The 20,750-nt window shown below is 42.0% G+C and overlaps 1 protein-coding gene across 1 annotated transcript; it reads left to right on the top strand.

Moving 5' to 3' along the window:
• Positions 1-3,818: 3,818 nt before the first annotated feature.
• LOC139445884 (sushi, von Willebrand factor type A, EGF and pentraxin domain-containing protein 1-like) lies at positions 3,819-19,885 on the top strand. The gene is made up of 8 exons (XM_071227123.1): positions 3,819-3,942; positions 5,074-5,256; positions 12,342-12,503; positions 13,066-13,230; positions 14,618-14,782; positions 15,273-15,428; positions 16,150-16,525; positions 19,468-19,885. Exons 1-8 carry the CDS (start codon positions 3,819-3,821, stop codon positions 19,883-19,885), a joined length of 1,749 nt encoding a protein of 582 aa, XP_071083224.1.
• The last annotated feature ends 865 nt before the right edge of the window (positions 19,886-20,750 follow it).

A 20,750-nucleotide genomic window follows, 5' to 3' on the forward strand; every position in this document is an offset into this window, starting at 1 on the left:
AGAAAGACCGGATCATATTTAGATATAACATTTGATGGTTCTGATGCAACAGCAAGTACGGAAGGGAGAACAGATCGTACAACTGGAGGTGACGTGCAGCTCCAATCATTTAGAAAGACCGGATCACTTTTAGATACAAGTAAAGAACAACAAAAATCAACAGCTCCAAGTGTACCCAGAAGATTCTCGACTGTGGAGGTTCCAGAGAGTATCCACGAAACAGTCACAGATCAGGCAGCTTCGAGGGATCACTCAATATCTGTAGAACAGTCTACTCATCATGTTAAATGCACATGTAAGTCACATTTCGATGATTATTAATTGTTTGAATGTGTCGCTTTGATCAGTATTTCCGGTTTATTACCCCAAATAGGATGTGTGTCAAAGATGTATACCACATTGCTGTCAACACAACACGGGTTCAGTGCTTAGAGACCAAATAACAAAAGAGGGTAGACTCGTCATTCTCTACAGATAACCATTCTCTACATAACATGATTCTCTGCTTTTAGCAATATTTAGCAATATTCCAGCCATATCACGCCGGGGAACAGCAGAAATGGGCTTCACACATTGTACCCATGTTGGGAATCGAACGTCTTCGGCGTGACGAGCGAACTCTTTAACTACCAGGCTCCCCCACCGCCCCTACATAACATGATTATCTACAGAACACCATTCTCAACATGATATGATTTTCTACATAAAACCACGCTCTACATAACACCATTCTCAACAGAATACCATTACCATCATGTACTAAATTACATGGCGCACGGGTGGCCCAGTCGTCTAAAGCGCCGCGATTCGCTGTGTAGGGCTGTGCCCTTTGGACACACCAGAAACCTATGATTGTGGGTTCGAATCCCGGTTTGCCCCAATTGTGTTTCTAGGTTTTTCAGCACCATACCCGTGCTCGTTGGTTTAACCGAAGTGGTTAACGTCTGAGACCTGCATCACTTCGGGCTTTCCTCCCACATTAAGCTGACACGCAGTGATCTAAGTGTAATACTGTTAAAAGCGGCGTTAAACCCGACTCACTCACACACTCTACATAACATCACGCTCTACATAATACAATTCTTTACATACCGTCATTCTCTACATGCCATCATTCACTACATACCATCATTTTCTTCATACAACCATTCTCTACATACCATCATTTTCTTCATACCACCATTCTCTACATACCACCATTCTCTACATACCATCATTTTCTACATACCACCATTCTCTGCACACCATCATTGTCTACAAACCATCATTTTCTACATACTATCATTCTCTGTATACCATCATTGTCTACATACCATCATTCTACATACCATCATTTTCTACATACCATCATTCTCTAAATACCATCATTGTCTACATACCATCATTCTCTACATACCATCATTTTCTACATACCATCATTCTCTATATACCATCATTCTCTACATACCATCATTCTCTACATACCATCATTTTCTACATACCACCATTCTCTGTATACCATCATTGTCTACATACCATCATTCTACATACCATCATTCTCTGTATACCATCATTGTCTACATACCATCATTCTACATACCATCATTTTCTACATACCATCATTCTCTAAATACCATCATTTTCTACATACCATCATTCTCTACATACCATCATTTTCTACATACCATCATTCTCTATATACCATCATTTTCTACATACCATCATTCTCTGCATACCATCATTTTCTACATACCATCATTTTCTACATACCACCATTCTCTGCATACCACCATTCTCTACATACCATCATTTTCTACATTCCACCATTCTCTACATACCATCATTTTCTACATACCATCATTTTCTACATACCACCATTCTCTGCATACCATCATTCTCTACATACCATCATTTCTACATACCATCATTCTCTACATACCATCATTCTCTACATACCATCATTCTCTACATACCATCATTTTCTACATACCATCATTCTCTACATACCATCATTCTCTGTATACCATGATTCTCTACATACCATCATTCTCTACATACCATCATTCTCTACATACCATCATTCTCTGCATACCATCATTTTCTACATACCATCATTCTCTACATACCATCATTTCTACATACCATCATTCTCTACATACCATCATTCTCAACATACCATCATTCTACATACCATCATTTTCTACATTCCACCATTCTCTACATACCACCATTCTCTGCATACCATCATTTTCTACATACCATCATTTTCTACATACCACCATTCTCTGCATACCATCATTCTCTACATACCATCATTTCTACATACCATCATTCTCTACATACCATCATTCTCAACATACCGTCAATTTCTACATACCGTCATTTTCTACATACCACCATTCTCTACATACCATCATTTTCTACATACCATCATTTTCTACATACCATCATTTTCTACATTCCACCATTCTCTACATACCATCATTCTCTACATACCATCATTTTCTACATTCCACCATTCCCTACATACCATCATTCTCTACATACCATCATTTTCTACATTCCACCATTCTCTACATACAATCATTCTCTACATACCATCATTTTCTACATACCATCATTTTCTACATACCACCATTCTCTGCATAACATCATTCTCTACATACCATCATTTCTACATACCATCATTCTCTACATACCATCATTCTCAACATACCGTCAATTTCTACATACCGTCATTTTCTACATACCACCATTCTCTACATACCATCATTCTCTACATTCCACCATTCTCTACATACCATCATTCTCTGTATACCATCATTTTCTACATTCCACCATTCTCTACATACCATCATTCTCTACATACCATCATTTTCTACATTCCACCATTCTCTACATACCATCATTCTCTGCATACCATCATTTTCTACATACCATCATTTTCTACATACCACCATTCTCTGCATACCACCATTCTCTACATACCATCATTTTCTACATTCCACCATTCTCTACATACCATCATTCTCTACATACCATCATGTTCTACATTCCACCATTCTCTACATACCACCATTCTCTACATACCATCATTTTCTACATTCCACCATTCTCTACATACCATCATTCTCTACATACCATCATGTTCTACATTCCACCATTCTCTACATACCATCATTCTCTGCATACCACCATTCTCTACATACCATCATTTTCTACATACCACCATTCTCTGCATACCACCATTCTCTACATACCATCATTTTCTACATACCATCATTTTCTTCATACCATCATTTTCTACACACCATTATTGCCTACATAACAATATTCTCAACATCACACTCCCCATTACATTTTTACTCAACTCTGTCATCGTGCGGCACATAACGCCATGTTATACATGACATCTCCCTATATACATGCTTGCTTTATCCAGTATGTTGTGGGGAATCTACACTGTCATCGCGCTGCACATAACGCCATGTTATACTTGACATCTTCCTATATACATGTTTGCTTTATCCAGTATGTTGTGGGGAATCTACACTGTCATCGCGCTGCACATAACGCCATGTTATACTTGACATCTTCCTATATACATGTTTGCTTTATCCAGTATGTTGTGGGAATCTGCACTGTCATCGCGCGGCACATAACGCCATGTTATACTTGACATCTTCCTATATACATGCTTGCTTTATCCAGTATGTTGTGGGGAATCTACACTGTCATCGTGCGGCACATAACGCCATGTTATACTTGACATCTTCCTATATACATGCTTGCTTTATCCAGTATGTTGTGGGGATCATCTGGAAGTAGACAACGCCGTGATGGCGGGTGAGGAGGGGTGTTTTCGGATCTACCGCTGTGTCTCTGGCTATAGCAGCAAGACCAAAGTCACCGTCGTTTGTTCTGCCGAGTGTCGATGGACGAGACCGAACGGTTCCTGTGTTAGTAAGTAGGTCGTCTGATTTCAATAGAGTCCATGTCTTTGTATGTGGATCACTGATCTCGTATATAGTGTCCCTGTCTTAGTAAGTAGGTCACTGGTCTCGTATAGAGTCCCTGACTTAGTAAGTAGGTCAATAGTCTCGTATAGAGTCCCTGTCTTAGTAAGTAGATCACTGGTCTCGTATAGAGTCCCTGTCTTAGTAAGTAGGTCACTGGTCTCGTATAGAGCCCCGGCCTTAGTAAGTAGGTCACTGGTCTTCAATGGAGTCCATGTCTTAGTAAGTAGGTCACTGGTCTCGTACAGGTCTTCAATGGAGTCCGTGTTTCAGTATATGGGTCACTTGTCTTGTATAGAGTCCCTGTCTTAGTGTGTGGGTCACTGGTCTCGTATAGAGTCCCTGTCTTAGTAAATAGGCATTGGTCTTCAATGGAGTCCGGGTTTCTGTATATGGGTCACTGGTCTCGTATAGTCCCTGTTTTAGTAAATAGGTCACTGGTCACTGGCGGGTGAGGAGGGGTGTTTTCGGGTCTACCGCTGTGTCTCTGGCTACAGCAGCAAGACCAAAGTCACCGTCGTTTGTTCTGCCGATTGTCGATGGACGAGACCGAACGGTTCCTGTGTTAGAAAGTAGGTCGTCTGATTTCAATGGAGTCCATGTCTTAGTATGTTGGTCACTGGTTTCGTATAGATTCCCTGTCTTAGTAAGTAGATCACTGGTCTCGTATAGAGTCCCTGTCTCAGTAAGTAGATCACTGGTCTCGTATAGAGTCCCTGTCTCAGTAAGTAGATCACTGGTCTCGTATAGAGTCCCTTTCTTAGTAAGTAGGTCACAGGTCTTCAATGGAGTCCATGTCTTGGTATGTTGGTCATTGGTCTCGTTTAGATCCCCTGTGTTAGTAAGTAGGCCACTGGTCTCAAATAGAGGCCCTGTCTTAGTAAGTGGGTCACTTGTCTCGTATAGAGTCCCTGTTTTAGCATGAACAGTAGTAATAGTAGTAGTAGTAGTAGTAGTAGTAGTAGTAGTAGTAGTAGTAGTAGTAGTAGTAGTAATGGCAGCAGCAGAAGTAGGTGTGGTAGCATTAGTAGTAGTAGTAGTAGTAGTAGTAGTAGTAGTATACTTGCTCACGTTTCAGAAATCTGTGGTGAGCTGCCTCGGCTGTATGGTGCCGAGACGTTGCCCGGAGACAACATCGCGGGGACGATCCGTCGGTACCAGTGTGCCCCGGGGTTCTCCATGGCCAACGACCAGGTAATAGAAACCACCTGCCTGCACACGGGGAAGTGGACGCTGCCCTCCAACAGATACGCATGTACAGGTACTTGGAAGGGTGTTAAAAGACATATAGTCCCCGAAATGAAGTTATGTATTTGGTTGAATAAAGAAATTTTACAAAGGGTGCCACGTGTATTTAAGGACCCAAAAACTTGAAAGGGGATAAGCATGGGCTGCTAGTGTTGAGAAGGGGATAAAATGAGTTGAGGGGGGTGGCTTCTATACACAAAGAAAAAAGTTAAGCACATCCTAATATATTTCATTATTGTTTGGTCCCAATATTTGTAACAGGCATGTAAGATATAACTATGGGAAGAATAGTGTTTTCTCAATTATGAAGGTACTTTATTACCGATATTTATATTGGTACTTTGTTAACGAAAATTATAAACGTACTTTATTCACGAGATTTATAGAAATACTTTTTCAGCGAGAATTATATAGGTACCTTTTAAACGAAAATGACATAGGTCCTTTATTCATGAAATGTAAAGGTGTACTTAAATAAGTAAGAGAGAAGAACTTGTATAACGAGAATTATAAACTTTACTGTATTAACATGAATTGTAAACGTACTTTATCAAGGAGAACTATAAAGGTATTTTATTGACGTGAATTGTAAAGATCTTTTATTAACGCGGAATGTAAAGGTATTTTGTTCAGGAGAACTATAAAGATACTTTATCAACGGAAATTATAAATGTACTTTATTAAGGAGATTTATAGAAATACTTTTTCAGCGAGAATTATATAGGTACCTTTTAAACGAAAATGACATAGGTCCTTTATTCATGAAATGTAAAGATGTACTTAAATAAGTAAGAGAGAAGAACTTGTATAACGAGAATTGTAAACGTACTTTATCAAGGAGAACTATAAAGGTATTTTATTGACGTGAATTGTAAAGGTATCCTGTTAAGGAAAACTATAAAGATACTTAAGCTTATTAATGGGAATTGTTACGGTAGTTTATTAAGGAGAACTATAAAGATACTATATTATTGAGGAGAACTCTGTGGGTGTTTTATTAACGTAAATGGTAAAGGTACTTTATTAAGGAGAACTATAAAGATACTTTATTGACGGGAAATGTAAAGGTACTTTATTAAGGAGAACTATAAAAAATACTTTTTTACGGGAATTGTAAAGGTACTTTATTAACGGGAATTGTAGAGGTGCTTTATTAACGGGATGGTATATTAAGTGTAGGATAATGCACGTTCGAGGGTTATTATGACCCGCATCCGCAGGATAAAACAGAGGGCGGTAGCCCCTAGGGTTTATCCCGAGGATAAGTGTTATAAATATCATCGAAAAAAGAAAATTAAAACAACATTTATCAACATACTTTTCATGAACCTTAGGAGACGGGCGTAAAATATATGTAGCTGGCGAACGGTTCTTGAAAATGACATTCTGAAAAGCAGTGCCTCTGTTGCCTTGTGGTACTCTCATTGGGCTACAGATACAAAGGTTCGATCCTCGCGAATATAAAAGGAAACATTTGTCATTTTATTTTACATTATGACAATAGGATTACGTCACTGGAGGTTTATCAGGGGATTTGTGGATGTACTTTATCAACGAGAATGATATAGGTACGCTATTATTGACAATTATAGAGGTACTTTGTAAAGAAGAATTATAAACGTACAATTAGAATATTAACGGGAAGTGTAGAGATACTTCATACACCAGAAATATATAGGTAGGAGAATGACAGAGGACCTTTATTCATGAGATTTACAGGTATACTGAAATGACGAGAATGAGAGAGGTACTTTATTCACGAGAATTATACCGGTATTTTATTAACGAGAATTGTGGAGGTACTTCATTCTAGAGAATTTAAGACGTTTCACTGGCATATTAACGAGAATAAAAGAGGTACTTTATGAACAGAAATTGTATAGTTACTGTATTCACGAGACTTATATAGGTGCTTTATTCACGAATAATATATATATAATAAATTAACGAGATTTAAATAGACACCTTTTTAAGGGAAATTGTAGAGGTACTTTATACACGAGAATTAATCAGTTACGTTATGTACATATTTTCTGTTGTAAACCGTCCTTATTGATTGTGTTAACAAAATAACTATGTAGGATATCCAAAACCATGAAACACGAACCACGAACCAGGAACAGAGATATACAACGCAATAAGAATGACGCGAAGTTTAGTAACACTGGTCGTGGAGAGAAGTTGGAACGGTGACCGTGTTCGCAAACTCGATTCCTTAGAGTTTCTAGGACTTCGGTCCCACCCCACACTGAAGCAGAAGTGGCTCGTCATCAGCTCAGGGCCCATGCCCCACTACACGCAGCCCAGACAGCGACTGAGACTTCTCCCAGAAAGCGCTGCCTAGTCGAACCCAGCGAGAACTTTTCGGAGAATGTGAAGACTCCCCAACACTGCAGCCTTCTGCGTTACCCAGATTGTCAGAAGGGCTGTATTCCTGGTAGCAAACTCGGATACTCTCCTAATGTCAGTCAACAGATTCGGAGGTACCAAACCTAAGGCACCGAGAACAATGGGGAGTCGGTCAACTAGGAACTTGGGATGCAAGCGTGACATTTCGAAAGCGAGGTCATATTTGCCGTTTTTCCTGAATCTTGTCAATCACATTGATATCAAAAGGGACAGAAAGTTCAATAATATAAATGATTTCATTGCATTTATGAAAGAGGACAAGATAACGTTTCTTGGCCTGTATACGGGCCTATTCCAAAAAAAATATTGTATTTCACATTTTCCATGATGCCCTCCAAATATTCTCGGTCGTACCATGGATGGACCTCTGTGTCAAAACCACCAGCATGGTGAAGACGGTAATAAAATGATCGAGCCACTCCATCATGATGTTTAAGATACTGTATCTGTGCCAAAGCTGGGCATCCACTGACAATGTGTTGGACAGTCTCATTAAATTCATTACATAATCTACATTTCATATTAACATTTTGATGCAAAATCACACGTTGACTGTTTCGAGTGGGAAGAGGCTGGCCCTGAGCAGCAAACAGAAAGCCTTCTGTTTCACTTTTCAGGCCAGTCGACTTCATCCAAGCGACTGATCAACTTAACACAGTGCACATGTACTCGATGCAGTGGTTATTCAGGTAGTTTCTCCTTGAAAAGAATCTGGGACGATTAGATATGGTACTTCGCTTATTATTATTATTCAACTCATATGAAGGAATATAATGTCAGTGTATGACTACTTGTGTACTTGAACAACTATATCGTGACCTCTGACCACGGACGTGTATCGATGTTCTGTTTTATACGGACGCGTTTCGATGGCAGGGCGGGACCAACAGTATCTCCTTTGTGGGTCAGTGGATCTAAGTAGAGGTCGATCGAGAATAGGCTTTAGGTAGCAACTGTATCAATATATTATTATTTATTAATTATGATATGTGCAATGTTTCAGCGTAGTGCATTTGTCACGGACTGAATTGCAATCCATCCGATCGGTTTCCTGTCCACTGATGTTGGAAGTGATATACTATACACAAGGGACGGTCGGATAGCCCAGTGGTTCAAGCGTTCGCACGCCACGCCGAAGACCCGGGTTCGATTCCCGACATGGGTACAATGTGTGAAGCCCATTTCTGGTGTCCCCCGCCGTGATATTGCTAAAAGCGGCGTAAAACCATACTCACTCACTCGCTATACACATGTTATGCGCCCTCTGCTGTTTTGACCATGAGGTTTGAAAACCTGTGCGCGGCCCCCAAATCTATGCCATAAATACCAGAACATGTGGGTTCTTTTTCAGAAAGAGTAATTCTGTGTCGATACATTAGGACAACAATCATGAATTCCACAAAGTTATATTCATAATACCGATGGACATTTCATTGTGTGTTTTATTGAAAAACTTGGTAGGTGAGTTAAGTATGGGGCTTCAGGGTGTCCTGACGGGCGTAGATGGACAGTTAAATGGTTAAATGTAAATGACCATAAGGACCCCTGTGATGACATTGTTATTTGCGTATATAGCCATCATATGCCGGGATGACCGCCTCAACCCTCCTCAGCATGCCTCCAAGGGCAGTTTAGCCTTTGTAATGCTTGTGTCAGTTCCCGTAGCTTGGTTGCTGGTCTTCCAGCTTCTGTATCTTGCGTCCCAAGATGACCCAGATGTGTTCCAGGCGGATTATGGGAAATATTTTTTGTGGCACTTTTTGTGGCAATTTCACATCCTGGTTCCCTGGGTATGCTGCCCTGGCGCTACTCAATTTCCCATTTTTCAGCCCCCAGAAATCAAATGGTTCGTTCCTTAGGGCATTCTGGTACAGGAACTCCGTTACTTGTCGAGAACTGTGTGGTCTCGCGATATCTTTCATGTGGTCGGGTCAGGAAACTATAGGCTGGTAATCAAACTATGATCGGATCGGATCCAGGAAATGTCACCCGTCGGATTCCTCTGCACACTGACCATGACCATCTTGCAGTCATTGGACAAGCAACCTCTCATCATGACAGATCCACCTCCATGTCCACATGCCCCAGCCACGTCTCACCAAACACCATGCCAAACACCACTCCAAACACCATGCAATGACGATCTGGCAGCATAGGACTCTCCGCCACCTTCCTTGCCGTAAAACCTGCTGATTTGAGTCGATTTCTGAATGTTCGTGAAAATTGTTCTCTGTGGGGCATCCAATTCTCCTTCAGACTGGTGGTTTTTGCAAGGGGTTGTGGCCTTACAAAGATCATCTTGCCGAGGCAAGAGTGTCAGCTGATCTACATCAAAGTATATGCCACTTCAAGCCTACATTTCTGTGCAAAAGAAATAAGAGTGGACTATCACTCATATCGATTGTCCAATCAGAGAACGTTATACAAAATCAACATACGATGTCGCTGCCATGGCCACAACCATCACCTGTCGAATTTCCGCTGAAAGTAGTCAAAATATTTAGCAAAGACAACCACTTTCGAAGTGGTTTAATCTTTCAATCTACTTATAAATGTTTGAGTGCAAACTGCATTGGTTTTTTTTAACTCAAATGATTGAATGCTGGTGACAGTTTATGCTTGAGTGAAATGCGTAGTTAAAGGTATCTTTTCTGCCAATCTGTCATTTTGTTTCGCTATCTGATCGACCAGGTTTGTTTGTATTTTTGTGTTTTTTGTTTAACGCCGCACTATTCCAGCTATATGACGGCGGTCTGTAAATAATCGAGTCCGGACCAGAAAATCCAATCATTGACATAATGGGCATCGATCCACGCAATTGGGATACAATGACATGCATCAACCAAGTCAGCGAGCCTGACCACCAGATCCCGCTAGCCGCCTCTCACGACAAGCATAGTCGACGAGCATGGGTTGTTGAAGACCTATTCTAACCCGGACCTACACGGGTAGTGATCGACCAGGTAGTCATCTTTGTGAAGCCATTCGAAATACGAACAGCAATCTGTTTGGATATCGCATTTTTATCACAGGTGACACAATCGGATGCATTCGTCACCACTCGCCTCTTTCCTTTACCTGCTATTCGGCTTGTCCCGGAATAACACGAATGGTCACGAATGAATCGGATGGAGCCACGATCGAGCCAACAAAAATAGGCTTGTAATGGCAAAGGTATGGCTTTCTCATCTCCTCTTATCGCGTAATCGCTTTCTCGTGACCGTAATTGAAGGCGATGAAGCTATGTCCCCTTTCGACCACCATACAAAGGTAGAATCTATGCTATGATATACAGTCAAGTCCCGTTAACCGACATCGATGGCTGCATATGATTATGTCGGATTAACGAGTATGTCGGATAAACGAAATTTAGTAGCATCAACGTTCGTGATCGAAAATCAGACAACTACACCATAGATAAGGATTCAAACACGTAATAAAAAATATAAAATAAATATTCATATTGTTATATTACATTGTTGGCGGAATATTTTTTCTAATCATGCAACTTCTAAAGTTTAACACAAAACAACCGTTGCGGACTGTATGACCGATTCAAAATACTTTAAAAAGCATAGCCTGGAATGGAAGTCGCAACTTTGAAACTGGTACCCAAAGCTTAAGAAAGCTGCTTTCTAAGTGGCTAACGTCGACTTCCTGTTGGTGATTTCATTGGTAGGTCATAGTTCGCGAAAGGTTGTTCTGACGTGACCTGTAATGGGATGCCCTCGTCGATAGCGAGCATTTGTGTCTGATTTTAATAAGATTGAGGTAATCTAAGCATGTGAAGTATCCTGTTTTCTTTATTTAAAGCATTAATTGTTTAGCAAGTTTATCTCTGCAGCCGTTGTTATATGCAGCAACCAGTAGTGGACACTTTTGCCGCGGTAGGATGGGAAAAGCGGACCAGTTTGCGCTCCTCCCGTGTTGACGTCACACGAGGTCGTCCAGGCCTTGTAACCGAATGATATAAAACCAAGTGAAGGACCAACAGTCTTGTAGGACATTCATGTAGTAATCATGCCTAATATTCGCCACCAGGCCTAATATTCACCTTCAGACAATCTCCTAAGATCCGCGTTGAACATTAAGACGACAGAATAATTTTAAACTTTGCCTGGATTTAGCATCGACTTCTTGTGCGTTCTTATCAAATTGCGAGTGACTTGTTGCACGTGAGTGATTATGGTTTTACGCCGCTTTTAGCAATATTCTAGCAATATCACGGCGAGGGAACTAGAAATGGGTTTCACACATTGTACCAATGTCGGGAATCGAACCCGGGTCTTCGGCGTGACGAGCGAACGATTTAACCACGAGGCTTCCCGACACGTTGCACGTTCAACATGCGCGTATTTTGAGAGTTTGAACCGCTAGCAAACATCCACATCTTAGCTGTATATAACTGTTCGTGCCATTACCAAAATGACTGGCAAATTAAATTCAGGGGCTTAACCTTCTTCCAAGAGTATATGTGACGAAATGCCACCAATGCTTCTATTTATAGCCAATTGCAGAAGAGGACAGCCTTATCAAAAAAACGCCAGTTAAATTATGATCAAGCTTTAATAATTTATCAAAAATAACTATGACAATGCAGAAGGTGAACACATATTTAGTGTTGGTGAATTTTGAAAGGTGTCTCATGGATGAAATTATCGTTACTCTCTCGTCCATCGTTGTCCCCAGTGACCTGTGGGGAGCCCCCGTACCTGGAAAATGCCGTGGTGGTGTCGAGAGCTCCTGGGGAGATCACCCAAAAATGCAAAGACGGCTTCATCCCGACAACCCCCATCCTGCTGGAGTGTCTACCCAGTTTCATCTGGACCACCCCCAAGGAGACCTGTGTCAGTGAGTAACTAGTCCTTGAAGTCCTGTCATACAGCTATTGCTGGATTAACGCTATGAAAAGTGAAAAGACGATATATTCTTGGGTAGTAGCGGTCAAAATGTGTAGCAGTGAGAATATATTATACAATCACCTCTCCGATGTGAACTGGGAGACGAGGTTAGCAAAGCGTGGGAATTAATTCTACCTATTGTCAAACAGGTTGGAATTTTAGTTAAACCGTCATATTATGACGTAAATGTGGGAAGCTGCACGAGCGAGTAGACTACGAAACGGTGTGTAAAAACTTTTTTGATCAAACTAGACTATTGCTGACTGTGCCGTAAAACAATATTCAATTACTGCTATATGCTGTTCTGTTGTTTCCAGAGGCGGGCTGCATGCACCATGGCCCGAAACAAAACTAGAATATGGCTGACTGTGCCGTAAAACAACATTCACTAACTGCAATGCTGTTCTGTTGTTTCCAGAGTTGGGCTGCACCATGGCCCCAAACTAAACTAGATTATCGCTGACTGTGCGGTAAAACAACATTCACTGACTACAATGCTGTTCTGTTTCCAGAGGCGGGTTGCACCCCGGCTCCGCACTACGTGATCCACGCCAGCAGGACGACGGGGAACTCCACCTACCAGGCTTACAAGTGTGCCAGTGCTTATCGGGAGACTGGCCCCATCTATTCCAACTGTGTGGACGGCAAATGGACAAAGCCCACTGAGAAGTGTACAGGTATTGTGACGGCGGCCTTGTGTCCGACATAAGGTGCAGACACGTGAAGATCCGGGGTAGAATAGGTCTTCAGCAACCCATGCTTGTCGTAAGAGGCGACTATGCTTTTCGTAACAGGCGACTAACGAGATCGGGTGGTCAGGCTCGCTGACTTGGTTGATGCATGTCATCGTATCCCAATAGCGTGGATCGATGCTCCTGTTGTCAATCATTGGATTGGATAATCACACGATCATTTACAGACCACCGTCATACAGCTGGAATATTGCTGAGTGCGGTGTTAAACAACAAACAACTCACGTTACGGTAAGTTCAACGTAACGTTTTGCCAACGGGAAAAGACGACCGTTGAATTTTTTGTTTGTTCTGAATGTTCATATTTTCTGTCAATTATGTATTTATACAAAAATAAATTTCAAATTTTACGTATAGAAATCGCAAATGAACAGTGTTTTAGTTTTATCAGCACTTGTTTCTGACGATTCATCTTTCACTAATAACATTGAGACCATCAAGGTTTTGTGGTTATGTTTTCTCGAATACGGCCGAGTTCTTCTCATGGGATACGAGCGGTGAATATTTGAACATATGTGCATGGATGTGACTGTCCTCACTCATGGACACATACACAAAGACAACGACACATTATCATGAGCCTTACTGTATCTGTATTTACATCAACGGCACTTTAGAAAAACTTAAAATTAACAATTCGTGCATTGTCCTCAAACAAATACTGTCTGAATGTTGGACCATTAAGTGTGTTTTCCTCATAGCAGAGCGCTTTTGTACGTTAGTGCAGGGATTATCACACCTGCTGGTTAAAGAAAGTGAAAAAATGAAGGCAAGAAAGTTACAATGCCTGTCCTGTGTGTACTATATTGCAGTAGTAGTCAACGGCGTACTTCCGTTGACCATGTGTGGGCTCCAGGTCCCAATAGGTCCCAGGTGCTTCATCCTTGTCTTCCCCGTGAAGATCCGGGTCAGAATTGGTCTTCTGCAACTGATGCTTGTCAAACGAAGCTACTAACGGGATCGGGTGGAACGGCTCGCTTACTTTGTTGATGCATGCCATCGTATCCCAGTTCCATAAAGCGATGCTCATGATGTCAATCACTGTATTATCCAGACGCGATTATTTTCAGACGGCTGTAATATAGCTGAAATGAGAGCGGCGTTAAAAAAACAATACTTGTAGACGAGACTGCGGATTGGGAGATCACGCCTAGAGACATTGTTGACTGTGCCGCAAAACAACATTCACTTACTGCAATGCTGTTCTGTTGTTTCCAGAATTGGGCTGCACCATGGTCCCAAACTAAACAAGATTATCGCTGACTGTGCCGTAAAACAACATTCACTGACTGCAATGCTGTTCTGTTTCCAGAGGCGGGTTGCACCACGGCTCCGCACTACGTGATCCACGCCAGCAGGACGACGGGGAATTCCACCTACCAGGCTTACAAGTGTGCCAGTGCTTATCGGGAGACTGGCCCCATCTATTCCAGCTGCGTGGACGGCAAATGGACAAAGCCCACTGAGAAGTGTACAGGTATGGTGACGGCGGCCTTGTGGCCTTATATCTTAGCGTGGATGTGAGTCAATGCGGAGACGATCATACCTGCTGGTTAAAGAAAGATTAGTGTAAAAATGAAGACGAAAGTTGCAATGCCTGATCTGTTTGTGTCTAGTAGCCCGTGGGTCACATCTGTAAGCCAAAGTTATTTATGTGAAGTATTCGCTGTCAATTTTGCGGACTCGGTCTAGACTTTATGGAAGTCCTCTCGGTTATTGTTTAAAATTGGCTGTTTTAATTCGGGTAAAAACTCGATTGCTGGGATGAAACTGCAACTCTGATTATCAGGAACAATTGTAAGTCGTGCAAGTTAAGTCCACATTTAAACACTTCAGGTAAATCACATTGTGTCTGGGAGAAAGCGCCGAGTGCAAACAGCTCTCAGGCGTTTCCCATTGTGGGGCAACCAGTGCACCTTCTCCACCTTCACACATTTATCAACCAATACATTTCTCGATGCTTGCAGGACAGTGTGGCCCACCCCCTGAGGTAGAACATGCCATTCTTGGTAGAACGAGCTCATCTCGTCAGTACTACAACTGCAAGCCGGGATACAAGGCGTCAGGCAAGATGTACGCCATGTGTGCCGGGAAGAGGTGGATCAAGCCGGCGGCCGCTTGTTGTAAGTGTGTTCAAGACATGAGTGAGTAGTTGACGGTGGGGGACACCGGAAATGGACTTTACAAGATACCATGTGGGAATCGAACCAGGCCTTCGGTGTGACGAGCGAAAGTTTTAACCACTAGACCACCTTAGGAGACTGCTCTTCTTCCTAAGACAAAAATGACACAGTTCATTTTTTTTCAAATGAACATTTTTTTAGGCACTGGTCATCTTTTATCGGGATGGAGGAGTGGGTCATAAAAAAATGTTACATTAAATTGGAGGTAGGGGGAGTTGGGGGAGGGGCGCAAAATATGGTACTAAGACCTAAGACCGAATTTTCCCCTCCCCCTCCCTATAATAAATGACAAGTCCCTTATATGGTTAGAGTTTTAGGCTGTGTCGTATGGCGTTTCCTTATGTCTTTTCTGAATAAGGGCACCCACATACATGGATTCAACATTCTTGTATCGATAATAGCGCCACGCCAAGACTTACGGCTTTAGTCGCCTGTTTATCAGAAAAGGCACATGGAAACGGAAGCGAATTTTGATTTTCATGGAAAGCATTCAGGACGTTTGTTAAGCCGCGTTTTAGCGACCCATTATATCCATATGTGTGTCTCTTTTTGGCCGTTAACGTTAAATTTGGATACATACTAATGTCAAAAACGAGATACCTCATGAAGTGACGTTTCTTTTGCGGTTGAGTATATAGGCAATGCATGTTTTATGACACAGACATGTTTGGAGAGGCCGAGGAGATGAACCTAGTCAGCGACAAGAGAATTCATGACGCATCCGGTCTGGCGGCCAGTCGTAAACATCCGGGTTATCTGTACACGCACAATGACTACCACTCTGCAGCAGCCGTGTACGTGCTTGAGGCGAGCTCATCCGACCTCGTGGCCACTCTCACGGTCAAAAATGCAGAAAACTACGACTGGGAGGATATCGCCGTAGGCCCCTGTGGGGAAGATACGTGTATTTATATCGGGGATATAGGAGGCCATCAAAGCGGCAATGATGATGTGTATGTTGTGAACAAAATCTACCGAGTCAAGGAACCGGATCATCTGAAGGATGCCGCACTACATGCCGATGTGCTTGAGTTTGAGTAAGTAAAACTCCACAATAATTGTTCAACCTTTCGCCTTTCCTTTGTTAAAACCTCTTTATTACCAAATCTGGACATACATTTTAAAACGGAGAATAGTAGATGCAGTGAACTTGAAGTCGTATTATTATATAATGCGAAGTGTCTGCCATATTCATTGGTCTAGAAGCGGTCACGTGTCATTCGACAGAAATGGATATTGAGTCCAAGTCAGGTCTGAAAATTTGCGGTATTGACTTGAGTTATTGAAAACAGAATGGGAATTAATCGGAGGTATATTCCTCAAACCTAAGTCAATCACATGTCTTTGTTGGAATTTCTTGTCATAGTTTTATATGTTGAATCTGCTTTTGTCTCTTTATTATCAACAAATAAACAAACAGTTACTTGATATGAGGCCTGTGCCTGTTTCATATACGCGAAAAAAGCAGTATTAACCAAGGACTTGCTCTTTTCTCAACTGTTTTGACAATTTGGATCCCTACCGATATTAGCTGTTTTTTGTGGGAAGATAATTACAAAATTACACAAATTGTTATGAATCTAATTTAGACAATTAAAACAAAACCCTTTAACATTGTAGGGAGTCGGAGTAGACTTGAGAACTTCGTGTTGGCCCTAATAAAACGAAAATAAGTATCGTGAGTGTGAGTGAGTGAGTTGGGTTTTACGCCGCTTTTAACAGTATTCCAGTTATATCCTGGCGTGTCAGCTTAATGTGGGAGGAAAGCCCGAAGTGATGAAGGTCTCAGACGTTTACCACTTCGGTGAAACCCACGAGCACGGGCATGGTGCTGACAAACCTACAAACATAATCGGGGCGAACCGGGTTTCGAACCCACAATCATAGGTTTCTGGCGTGCCTAAGGGACGCAACTCTGCACAGCGAATCGCGGCGCCTTGACGACTGGGCCACCCGTCCCCCCAAAATGGGTTCCGGGTGGTTAGACTGTATGATTGATCGTGTGTCCTGCAATACACACGCTACCCTGATCACTCCTCCACATGCCATGTCGGGTTTGATTGTGTGTTTGTTGTTTAACGCCGCATTCAGCAATATTCCAGCTGTATGACGACGGTCTGTAATACCATCACACCAAACTAGTTCTCAATACGTTCGTGAAAATGTCGTCGAACGGGCTCCAACTGTGTATGAACGTAGTTGACGTAGTAGCAACTATTGACAGTCTTTTTACGAACTTCATGGACGGGCTCGGACGGGGCGGGTGCTCTGGAACTTTGAGTCTGCTCAAAATTTTATCCCGTCCATCCCGTTCTGCAATTAGTCGGATTGACAACCTACTTAAAACGAGAAAGACGTATTACGAACGGAATTGCCGTACTTCGAACCTACTAGGGACGTGTTTCGACGTAGTGCAGTCGAACATAAATTTCAGAACGTGTGCACACCGACCGGGTCGACTTCTCTTTGGAGGCATGATGTGTACAGCTCGGAGCCCTGAATTTGAATGAAGACTGGCTACAACGCGCTCGGTATCCATAGGAGTCGGGCCAGGACGGGCCAGGACGGGCCAGGACGCGAATACACACGCACTTGGGACGACATGAGGACGTACTGCGAACGAGTTGGTCGGGTTTAGAATTAGTTAGAACTGGCTTGGACGTATTGTGAACGAGGTGGAACGAGGTTGAACTGGTTAAGAACGGGTTGAGAACGGCTACGGACGTGTTCGAACTGCTTTCAAACGTTGTCGGGATGAGGTGAACGGGCACATTTACACGATCTGAACTGGATACAAACGGACTGCAGACTGGCTAAGAACAAGATAAGAACGAGATAGACGTATTGGGGACTGCTTATGAACGAACTAGCATCGTATTTTACGCCAAACTACGCGTTCTACCGTGATCACAGTCCGTTCTAGTATTTTGTTTCGAAAGGGGGAGAACGGGACAGAACTACTTTGGTGTGATGGTAGCATAAATAATCGAGTCTGAACCAGACAATCCAGTGATTATTATCATGAGTATCGATCCACGCAATTGGAATACGGTGACATGCATCAACCAAGTCAGCGAGCCTGACCACCAGATCCCGTTAGTCGCCTCTTTCGACAAGCACAGTCGCCTTTTACGTCAAACATGGGTTGCTGAAGACCTATTCTACCCCGGATCTTCACAGGTCCAATGTCGGGATTTTTTTATTTACATGCCACGCACATAAAGCTTGAATATTTCTGAATGTGATGCAAAACAACACCCAAACGAACCAAATTCTTTTAGCAATATCCGAGCCATATAACGGCGGGGACACCATACGTGGGCTTCACACATTGTACCCATGGAATTCAAACCAGGTCCTCGGCATGACGAGCAATCTCATTAAAATCAGATGTTAGTATTCGCTATCGCTAAACAAAGATCTGAGGACATCCCATTACGGGTCACGTCAGAACGACCTTCCGCGAATTTTGACCGCCCAATGAAATGACAGACAAGAAATCGACATTAGCCAATCAGAAGGCAGCTTTCTTGAGCTTTGCGACACTAGTTTCAAACTGGCGACTACGCTTCGAAACATATTTTGACGTATTCTCGATTAAAATAATTAAAACTGATAAGAGGAATATTCTGGAATGGCTTATAGATGGCCTAGATTGTATAATCATAAAACAGGTAACTGTCGTTCGGAATACCCCGTGTTAAACATTTCGAGGTTGCATGATTAGAAAACACATTCCGACTGTCACTTTCATGATCTGGTAAGCGACGCTCTGATTGGTTGGATGAAAGGTCGTTCTGACGTGACCCATAATGGGATGTCCTCAGATCTCTCTCTAGCGATAGCTAGAAATAAGATCTGATTTTAATGAGATTAGCGTGACGAGTGAACGCTTTACCACCCGGCTACCCGACACGGCTAGGGACCACAGCTAATTGCGGCGCCTTACCCGTATTCATGATCTCTGTTCCTGTTTCAGCGGGGACTACGAGGATGCTTACACTCTACTGGTGGACCCAGTGGGGGCGTTGTACGTTGTGTCCTCCGATACAGACAGCGACAGAGTCCTACACCATCTGCCAGACAACTGGGGCAGTTCCGTGCTAAAGGAAGCAGAAACCCTACATTCTATTAAAGGCCCACAAGAACCATGGCGTCACGTCTGGGCTGGAGACATTTCTCCCGACGGTTCGAAACTTGTACTCATGATAACAAATTGGGTATATTACTGGGAAGTGGGCAAAGGGGGCATCAGGGAGGCAACAAAAAAACCTGCTTCGGCCTGTCTCACGTCCATAGAAGGGCCACAGGGGGCAACTTTTAAGCTTGATATGTCCGGAATATACGTCATCACCGAAGGCAGAGACGAACCAATTTATTTTGTGAAGGCTAACTGATTAAATTACTCGACTAATTGGCAGTCCGAGCAAATTGGATTTGAGTCTTTCAAAAAATACGTTTGTTTTTTATTTTTAAAGTTATGATGAACTATTGTACGACATTGAATGACTACATTTTGTATAACTTCTTTCAGTGGCATTTAGAAGTTGGAGTGATGAAGTAAGACGTCTTACTACATTTTGTATGTATAGTATTTCCGTGGATACTATTTCCCACGTCTAGGCCTATTCTGATTGAATTGAATTGCTTGATAAAGGTGTTAGGATCTACACCGAAACGTCGCACTAATTGTAATAAAGAAGTTGTTCATCCATAGAACTCGTCTTACTACATTTTGTATGTATAGTGTTTCCGTGGATACTATTTCCCACGTCTAGGCCTATTCTGATATGAGAGGCCGAGATATAACTGCAATACTGTTCAAAGCGACCTTAACCAAACCCACTCACTCACTGATATGGAAACAATTCCTTGGAACACAATCCTTCTTGAAAGAAATAAAACATGGCTGGTTCTCTAGCTGGTTTAGACTTTACAAACACAAATGGCATTGAAAATATTACAAAACTTTGGTATAATTGTAATGAAACAATACGATGTATTATCAATTTCGATAAAAATTCGAAAATATAAATTGTAGCTCGGGAAATGAAATATTATTCCTCGATGTGAATAACATGTCATAATGTGTCAACTACTTTTTGTGAGAACACAGCTGATATTGGCTGATTTCAATCTTTGTATGGGCTAGGGAAGCATTAGTGCCTCGCATTGTACTAAAAAGAGTAGATTGTTCGGTCTAAAAATATAAGATTATAAGAAAGAAATATCCAGAGAGATCTATTATGGACATGGCGCAGG

This window comes from Haliotis cracherodii, unplaced genomic scaffold (genome assembly GCF_022045235.1).
Source record: "Haliotis cracherodii isolate W230 unplaced genomic scaffold, xgHalCrac1.p SCAF_10, whole genome shotgun sequence".
Lineage (NCBI taxonomy): Eukaryota > Metazoa > Mollusca > Gastropoda > Lepetellida > Haliotidae > Haliotis > Haliotis cracherodii.

What these genes read in the sequence shown, in the direction of transcription:
- LOC139445884 (XM_071227123.1), top strand. Translation starts at nt 3,819, where the DNA reads ATGGCGGGTGAGGAGGGGTGTTTTCGGATCTACCGCTGTGTCTCTGGC. An exon ending in CAACAGATACGCATGTACAG is followed by an intron (nt 5,257 to 12,341) that starts GTACTTGGAAGG and finishes CGTTGTCCCCAG; the next exon opens with TGACCTGTGGGGAGCCCCCG. An exon ending in GCCGATGTGCTTGAGTTTGA is followed by an intron (nt 16,526 to 19,467) that starts GTAAGTAAAACT and finishes TTCCTGTTTCAG; the next exon opens with CGGGGACTACGAGGATGCTT.